Raw genomic sequence first — 9,206 nt, 5'->3', positions numbered from 1 at the left:
AGGACCCTGAGGGAACACTCAGGGAACCTCCCATTCCAGAAGAAACTGGCCCCAGACTCACCCTGCCCATGCTGTCAGCCATGGGAGATCACAGGTCATGGTCACTGGATGTGGTATTTCCTGACTTCCACCTGGGTTCAGAGAGAGCAGAGGGCATAGATCTAAGGCATCCAGCATCAGGTCATGAGAGGGAAGGACCCAGGCCCTGCCAGATGTCAAGAAAACGATCCTGTGGGATGACTGAGGAAACAGGCATGTCAGATAGAAGCCCCTGAGAACCCAGCTATCCCTCCCCATCAGGCCTGGGAAGATCTGGGACATGATAGAATCCCCTCACTTCCTCCTAGAGGGTTCCAGAGATATAAGGGCCTTGGTTTGAGAGGACTAGAATCAAGTCAAGAGAGAGTAGTGGTCCAGGCTCTGCCAGGCAACAAGATAAGGACCCTAAGGGAGGATTGAGAGGATTTCCTTTCCCAGACAGAAGGGAGGCTCAGAGAAACCCACGCCTGCTGTCAGCCCAGGGAGACTCCAGACAGGACTGTCAGGCAGAGGCTCGACCCTCTGACTTCTCTGTCTCTCAGGGAGATGGAGGTCTTGGCCTGAGGGCCACGTCCACACATCAGCAGAAAGGAGGGGGTGTAGGGCCTGTCTGGAGTAAATATGATTACCTTGCAGATTGAGGGCACTCCCCCTGACCCCAGACTGAAGGTTCCAGGCTCCGCCCCACCTCTGCCATCAGCCCTGGGAAGCCCCAGGCAGGGTCCCCAGATGTGGAGTTCACTAACTTACCCTTTGGGCGTCTGGGGAGTTGTGGCGTAGTCTGAGGCAGCCAGAGTCGGGTCAGCAGTGGGAGGGGTCCAGGCCTTGCCGGAGACAAGGTGAGGACCCCCAGGGAGGATAGAGACGCCCTCCAGCACAGATAGAGGCTCCCTTCCCATCCTCCAGTGCGCCACCCCTCCTCTCTCCGTGCTGCCCTATCCCCCTCCTCAGCCCTGCCCCTGCCGTCAGCCCTGGGAAGCCCCACGCAGCGTCGGATGTGGAGTTGCGCCTTGAGTGTTTGAGGAGGCACGGCGTCGTCTGAGGGGCCGGAGTCGGGCAGCAGAGGGAGGGGGTCCAGGCCCTGACAGGGGCAAGGTGAAGACCCTGAGGGAGGACAGAAGCCCCCACACCCCCGCGCTACTCCTCCTCCCTTTGTGCTCCTCTAGATCCTCCTACCCACCCCCCCCCCGCCACGCCCCTGTCGTCTGCCCCGGGAAGCCCCAGGCAGGGCCCCTGGATGTGGAGTTGCACCTTGGGCGTCTGAGGGGGTGCGGCGGCGTCTGAGGGGGTTGGAGTCGGGTCAGCAGAGGAAGGGGTCCAGGCCTCGCCAGGGGGCAAGGTGAGGACCCTGAGGGAGGATAGAGAAGTCCTCCAGCGCAGAGACAGGCTCCCGTCCCGTCCTCTAGTGCGCCACCCCTCGTTTGTGCTCCCCTAGCCTCCTCCCCAGCCCTGCTCCTGCCGTCAGCCCTGGGAAGTCCCAGGCAGGGTCCCCGGATGTGGAGTTACGCCTTGGACATCTGAAGAGGGGCGTTGTCGTCTGAGGGGGTCAGAGTCGGGTCAGCAGAGGGAGGGGTTCAGACCTCGCCAGGGGGCAAGGTGAGGACCCTGAGGGAGGACAGAGAGGTCCTCCAGCGCAGATAGAGGCTCCCTTCCCATCCTCCAGTGCGCCACCCCTCCTCTGTGCTCCCCTAGCCTCCTCCGCAGCCCTGCTCCTGCCGTCAGCCCTGGGAAGTCCCAGTTACGCCTTGGGCGTTTGAGGAGGTGCGGAGTCTTTTGAGGGGGTTGGAGCGCGGTCAGCAGAGGCAGGGGTCCAGCCCCTCCTGGGGGGCAAGGTGAGGACCCCGAGGGAGGACAGAGCAGACTTCCCACCCAGAGGGGACCTCACAAAAGCCCATCCTGTTCTCAACGCTTGGAGGTCCTGGGCAGAGCGCTCAGACAGAGCTGCTGCCCTCATTTCCTTCTCTGAGGTCTCAAGGCGGTGGGGGCATTGAGCTGAGGGACGCAGCCTTAGGTCAGCAACAGGGTGGAGGCTTTCAGGAGGAAGTATGAAAACTTAAATGGAGAGTGAAGATACCCCCCTCCCCCCCCAGAACACTAGGTCACCAAATAATCGAGATTTGCCTCTGCTGTCTGACCAGGGAGGCCCCGGGCAGGAGTAGCTCGCTGGGTTTTCGGACTGCTCCCGGGGTGGGGGGAGAGTGACAGAGAAATTAGGATATTTGAGGGGGCCGCACTCAAGTCAGAAGAGAGGCATCCTAGGTTCACCCAGGAGGTAAGGAGAGGCGATTGAGGGAGGACAGAGGCCGCCACTCCCCCCCATGCCACTCCTCCCTGTGTGCTGATTCCCTAGAGCCTCCTACCCCCGCTCCATGCCGTCAGCCCTGGGAAGCCTCAGGCAGGGTCCCGGGATGTGGTGTTGCCCCCTGGGCGTCTGAGGAGGAGCGGCTTTGTCTGAGGGGGGTCGGGGTCAGGTCGGCAGAGGGAGAGGTCTAGGCCCTGCCAAGGGGCAAGGTGAGGACCCCGAGGGAGGACAGAGTCCCCCCGTGCCACCCCTCCTCCCTCCGTGCTCTCCTGGCCTCTTCCCGCCCCTACCATCAGCCCTGGGAATCCCCAGGCAGGGTCCCCTGATGTAGAGTTGCACCTTGGGCATCTGAGGAAGCATGGCTTCGTCTGAGGGGGTCCAGGCCCTGCCGAGGGGTGGGGGGCAAGGTGAGGACTCTGAGGGAGAACTGAGGGGACCTCCCACCCAAAGGGGACCCACAAAACCTGTGCTGCTGTCAACACTTGGAGGCCGCGGGCAGGGCTCTCAGAGGCGCTGCCTCACTTTCTTCTCTAGGGTCTGAAGGAGATGGGGGCCTTGGGCTGAGGCACGCAGCCTTAGGTCAGAAGCGAGGGGGTGCAGGCACTTCGGGGAGTAAATGTGGTAACCTGCCAAGGGCTGACGACACCCCATTCGCCACCCCAGACAGAAAGTTCCTAGCCTGCCCCTGCCGTCAGCCCTGGGAAACCCCACGCAGGGTCCCCGGATGTGGAGTTGGCGCCCTGGGCGTCTGAGGAGGTGCGGCTTTGTCTGAGGGGGTTGGAGTCGGGTCAGCAGAGGGAGGGGTACAGGCCCTGACAGGGGGCAAGGTGAGGACCCTGAGGGAGGACTGAGGCCCCCACTCCCCCCCATGCCACCACTCCTCGCTGTGCGCTGATTCCCTAGACCCTCCTACCCTCCACTGTCGTCAGCCCTGAGAAGCCCCAGCCAGGGTACCTGGATGTGGAATTGCCTCCTTGGGCATCTGAGGAGGCGGGGCGTTGTCTGAGGGCCCTGAGTCAGGTCAGCAGAGGGAGGGGTCCAGGCCTTGCCAAGGGGCAAGGTGAGGACCTTGAGGAAGGACTGAGGGGACTTCATACACAAAGGGGGGCCCCACAAAATCCTGTGCTTCTGTCAAAGCTTGGAGACCCAGGGAAGGGCGTTCAGACAGAGGCACTGCCCTCACTTTCTTCTCAGGTGTCGTAAGGGTATGGGGGCCTTGGGCTGAGGGACAGAGCCTCAGGCCAGCAGAAGGGAGGGAGTACAGGCCCTTTCAGGAGTATGATGCCTTGAGAAGAACTGAGTTACACTCTCCCCACCACCACCCCAGACAGGAGGTTCACAACTCCGCATTGCCTGTGCCCCAGGCAGGGTCCTGGGGTGTGGAGTTGCGACTTGGGTGTCTGAGGAGGTGTGGCTTCGTTTGAGGGGCTGGAGTCAGGTCAGCAGAGGGAGGGGTCCAGGCCCTGTCAGGGGCAAGGTGAAGACCTGGAAGGAAGACAGAAGGGACTTCCCACACAAAGGAGCCCCCACAAAAACCGGTCCTACTGTCAATGCATGGGGGCCCTGGGCAGGGCTCTCAGGCAGAGGTGCCACCCTCACTTCCATGTCCAGAATCTCAAGGAGATGGGGGCCTTGGGCTGAGGGACTCAATCTCAGGATAGCAGAAAGAAGCAGGGGCAGGTACTGTCTATAGTAAATATAAATACTTCCAGGAAGAGTGACGATATCTCCTACCCCAGAACACAAGAGTCCTCACAGACTTGAGCTCAGCCCCTGCTGTCAACCCCAGGAGGTGCTAGGCGGAGGTTGCTAGATGGTATGTTTTCCTGACTATCCCCTGCGGGAGTGTCAGGGAAAGGTGGACATTTTTCTGACGGGGCTAGGCTCAGGTCAGCCAAAAGAGAAGTCCAAGGCCCTGCCAAGGGCAAGGTGAGGTGACTGAGGGAGAACAGAGCCCTCCCCCTGGAGTCCACCCTTCCCCCGCTCATCTTCGCATGCCCCCCCCTTTCCCCCAGGGGCCATTTTTCCTCCCTTCACTCCATTTAGCTCACTAGGAGCCCTGGTGGTATAACAGTTAAGCTCTGAGCTGCTAACAGAAAGGTTGGTGGTTCAAACCCACCCAGTGGCTTCACAGGAAAAAAACCTGGCAATCTGCTTCTGTAAAAGATTACAGCCTAGAAAACTCTATGAGACTGTTCTACTCTGTCACAGGGGTCATTATGAGTTGGAATGACTGGGCAGCACAACAGTGGCCCCTCCTTTCTTCTAACCCCTCCTCCCTGTGGCAAAAAAAAAAAAATCAAACTCATGGTGTCCTCATGTGTTTCAGAGTAAAACTGGGCACAGAATTTTCAGTGGCTGTAATCCTACAGAAGCAGATCACCAGGCTCTTCTTTCAAGCCTTTCTTCTGCAGTGCAGCATGCAGCTCCCCTAAAAAACAAACAAAAAAAAGATGAGTAGATTCCAACATATGGCAACCCGATGTGTGTCACAGTAGAACTTTGCTCCATAGGGTTTCCAATGGCTGATTTTTTGGAAGTATATTGCCAGGGTTTTCTTCTGAGCTGCCTCTGAGTGGACTTGGACTTCCAACCTTTCAGTTATCAGCCGAACATGTGAACTGTACCACCCCAGGGAGTAGCAGCTCCTCTGTTGTTGTGGTGTGCCGTCAAGTCAATTCCAACTCATAGTGACCCTACAGGACAGAGTAGAATTGCCCCATAAGGCAGCTCCTGTAGCCCATCCTAAACCCACTTTCCACCCCTGCCCTTGCTGTGAGCCCTGGGAAACCCTAAGCAGGGTCCCTGGATACTGAGTTTCCTGACTGGCAGTTTGGGTGCCTGAGGGAAGTGTGGCTTCATCTGAGAGGGCTGGACTCAGGTCAGCAGAAGGAAGAGTCCAGGCCCAGCCAGGGGGCGAGGTGAAGACCCTGAGGGAGTACTGAGCAGACTTCCCACATAGAAAAGGATCCACAAAAATCTGTGTAGCTGTCAATGCTTGGTGGCCCCAGGCAGGACACTCAGAGGCAGTGCCTTCATAGTGTCTCAAGGAGATGGGGGCCTTGAGCTGAGGGATGCAGCCTCAGGTCAGCAGAAGCAAGGGGGTGCAGGCCCTTTCAAGAGTAAATAGGATACCTTGAGAAAGACTGAGGGCACCACCCCCACCCCAGACAGAAGGTTTTCAGCTCCACCCTGACCCTGCCCTCAGCCCTGGGAAGCCTGGGTACCTGAATGTGGTGTTTCCTGACTTGTGCCTTGGGTGTCTGAGGGCAGTGTGGCTTCATCTAAGGGAACTGGACTCCAGTCAGCAGAGGGAGGAGTCCCAGGCCCCACCAGGCATCAAGGGGAGGACCAAGGAAGGGCTGAAGGGACGTCCTGTGCTGAAGCTGGGGGTCCCACAGAAATGTGCCCCTGTTAGAAATGCTAGGAGGCCCTAGGCAAGCCTTCTCAGTCAGAGGCACGTCTCTCTGACTTCCTTGTCTGTCTCTGAAGGTCTTGATCAAAGGAATGCACACCCAGGTCAGCAGAAGGGAAGGATGTAGGTCCTGTCAGGAGTAAATATGAATACCTTGATAAAGACTGAGGGCAGCCCCCCAACCTCAGATAGACAGTTCCCAGTTCTGTCTTGTCTCTGCTGTCAGCCCTGGGAGACCCCAGGTAAGAATGGCTGGATGTGGCACCTCTTCACCTTTTTTTCATGGTCTTAGGGTAGTGAGGACATCGGTCTGAGGAGGCTGCCTCAGGTCAGCAAGGAAAGGAATCCTAGGCTCTATCTGCCTAAAGATAAGAACCCTTGGTGAAGACTGAAGTTCCCCCTCACACCAGAAAAGAAAGGACCCCACAGAGTCCAGCTGTCCCCTGTTTTCAGCCCTGTGAAGAGCCTTGCTGGGGTGGCCAGATGTGGCGAGCCTCACTTCCACCTTGGACAAGATAGGGCAAATGTCTCAGGAAGTTGAAGGCCTTGGTCTGAGGGGGTAAATTCAGATAAACAGAGGGAAGCCCACACCTTGCAAGGAGGGAAAGTGAACACTCTGAGATAGGACTGAGGGTACCCCCACCACAGAACAGATGGAATCTAGCCCCTGCTGTCTGCCCTGGGAGACCCAGGCAGGAGTAGCTTTATGTGGTGCCTCTTTACTTTCTCTCAGGGGTCCTAGGGAGATGAAGGCCTTGGTCTGAGAGGAGAATATCCTGAGGGAGGACTCTCAGGATCTGTTGGCAGTCAATGTAAGAACTGTTGGTGAGGACTGAAGGTACCCTCCCCACCACAGAAAGGAAGGGATCCAACAGAATCTAGACTTCTATTCTGAGCCCTGGGAGAACCTGGGCAGGGGTGGCTGGATGTGGTGTGCCTTCACTTCTGCCTTAGACAGAGTAGAGCTAGTGTCCCAGCAAGGTTAGGCCTTGGTCTGAGGGGGTAAAGTCAGGTCCACGGGAATGTTACAGACCCTGTTAGGAGTGAGGATGAATACCCTGGGATAGGACTGAGAGTACTCCGCATCACAGAACATATGGGTATATAGACACTGCTGTCTTTCCTGAGAGGCCCTGGGGCATGATGGCTGGATGTAGTAAGTCCTTACTTCCTTCTTTGTTGTCTCATGGAGGTGAGGTCTTGGTCTAAGGAGGGTGGCCTCAAGTCAGTAGAGAGAGGTAAGTCCCAAGCCCTGCCAGATACCAACGTGAGGACTGAGATGAGCCCCCATTCTAGGAGAGAGGGACCCCCAAAGGGTTCAGCCAGCTCTTAACTGTCACACCTGAGAGGCCCAAGCAGGTGTGGCCAGGCATGGTGCCCCCCTTACCTCTTCCTTGTTGGTCTCAGGAGTGTGAGCTCTTGTTCTGAGAGTTTTGCCTCAGGTCAGTGGAGGGATGGGGCCCAGACCCTGTCAGGGGAAAGGTGAAGTCCCTGAAAGAAAACTGATGAGACCACTCACACCTGAATAGTGGGGACCTCACAAAGTCTGACCCTGCAGCTCCTGCTGGCACTAGGAGCCCCAGGACTGTGCTTGCAGTCTGCATCCTGAGGTGCTCCCTCTATTCCTCTCAAAGGAGCTCAAGGAACCAGGAGGTGAGAACGTTGGTTGCAGAGTTCCTCGGGTCATCTGAGTAAAGGAGTCCTAGGTACTTCCAGGAGTCAAGGTGAGGACCCTGAATGTCTACGAAGACCTGGCACCTATTCCAGAACAAAGGGGACCCCATAGCACCTGACCCCACCTGCCCTACTATCAGTCCTGGAATTGTTAGGTTGTGTCAGTCAGCTGCACACTGAGGACCTGTCCCACTTCTTCCTTCAGGTTCTTCAGGGACAGGTTGACCAGGAGACAGGAGGCCCTAGAGGAAGATCAAAACAGAAGACCTGTAAGTCGGCCTTTGTCAGAGCTGCCAAGGTTGAGTTTTTTAGCTGAGACCACTCACACTCTCTCTCTCTTCACTAGGCCTGTGGATTCCCATCTCCCACCCTGCTGCTCAAACTCCTGCCTTCCACCCCCAGTAAGAGTCATCATGCTTCGTGCTCCAAAGCGTCAGCGCTACACATTTGAGCAAGACCTTCAGACCCAAATTGAGGCACGGGGCCTGGTGGGTGCACAGGTTCCAGCAGCTGAGGAGGAGGATTCCTCTTCTGCCTTCAACTTCTCCTCCCTCTCTTCCTTTTCCTGTTCCCCCACTTCTTCTCCCTGTTCCTCCCCCTGCTCTTCATCTTCTTCCTTCCACTTCTCCTACCCCTCCACCTCTTCCTCATCTTCTCCTCTGAACGTGGGCACCCAGGATGAGGAAGAGGTGCCTGCTGCTGTGACACCGAGTACTCATCAGAGTCCTCAGAGATCCTTCTCCTTCTCCACTTCATTGAGCACCTCACATGAGGACTCCAGCAGTGCAGAAGAGGAGGAAAGTCCAAGCACTGGTCAGGCCTCAGTAGGCACCGAGTCCTCACCCAGAGATCCGCTAGAAGAGAAGGTGACTGATTTGGTGCAGCTCCTGCTCCTCAAGTATCAAACGAGACAGCCCATCACAAAGGCAGAAATGCTGAACACTGTGATCAAGAGGTACAAGAACCGATTCGCTGTGATCTTCAAGAAAGCCTGTGAGTGCCTAGAGATGGTCTTTGGCATTAACGTGAAGGAAGTGGACCCCACCATCCATTCTTATGTCCTTGTCAAATCACTGGATCTAACATACGATGAGGTAGTCATTAATGGTCAAGGCATGCCCAAAAATGGCCTCCTAATAATTATCCTGGGTGTGATCTTCCTGGAGGGTAACTGCATCCCTGAGGAAGACATTTGGGAAGTGCTGAATATTATGGGAGTGTATGCTGGGAGCAAACATGCCATCTATGGGGAGCCCAGGCAGCTCATCACCAGAGATTGGGTGCAGGAAAAGTACCTGGAGTACCAGCAGGTGCCCAATAGTGATCCTGCCCGCTATGAATTCCTGTGGGGTCCAAGAGCCCACGCAGAAACCAGCAAGATGAAAGTCCTAGAATTTTTGGCCAAGCTTAACGGGACTGACCCCAGTTCCTTCTCACCCTCGTATGAGGAGGCTTTGAGAGATGAGGAAGAGAGAGCTCAAGCCAGAATTGCCCTCACAGGTAGTACTACAGATATGCTCACTGCACAGTGTTGGCCAGCAGCCTTTTCTTCCCCCAGTGAAGACTGAGGCAGATTCTTCACTCTGTTTGAAGAGGGCAGTCAGTGTTCTTAATAGTGGAGGGCCAGGGTGGGGCTGGGGAAACACAGTATGTAACATTCTTATCGTCATCTTCTATAAGGGGAATTTGGAGGTTTAACTCCCCCCACCTTTGATATTTTTCAAATGCTGTTCCTTTTAACAGCAAGTTTAATTGGCTCAGATTCTAAGTTTATGC

At 56.4% G+C, this 9,206-nt stretch overlaps 1 protein-coding gene across 1 annotated transcript; it reads left to right on the top strand.

Annotated features, from left to right (window-relative positions):
• Positions 1-7,843: 7,843 nt before the first annotated feature.
• LOC101359476 (melanoma-associated antigen 10-like) lies at positions 7,844-8,998 on the top strand. The gene has a single exon (XM_023735497.1). The coding sequence runs from the start codon at positions 7,844-7,846 to the stop codon at positions 8,996-8,998; it is 1,155 nt and encodes a 384-aa protein (XP_023591265.1).
• Positions 8,999-9,206: the final 208 nt, after the last annotated feature.

This window comes from Trichechus manatus, unplaced genomic scaffold (assembly GCF_000243295.1).
Source record: "Trichechus manatus latirostris isolate Lorelei unplaced genomic scaffold, TriManLat1.0 scaffold00079, whole genome shotgun sequence".
NCBI classification, from domain to species: domain Eukaryota; kingdom Metazoa; phylum Chordata; class Mammalia; order Sirenia; family Trichechidae; genus Trichechus; species Trichechus manatus.
This window is presented reverse-complemented; position numbering and strand designations above follow the sequence as displayed.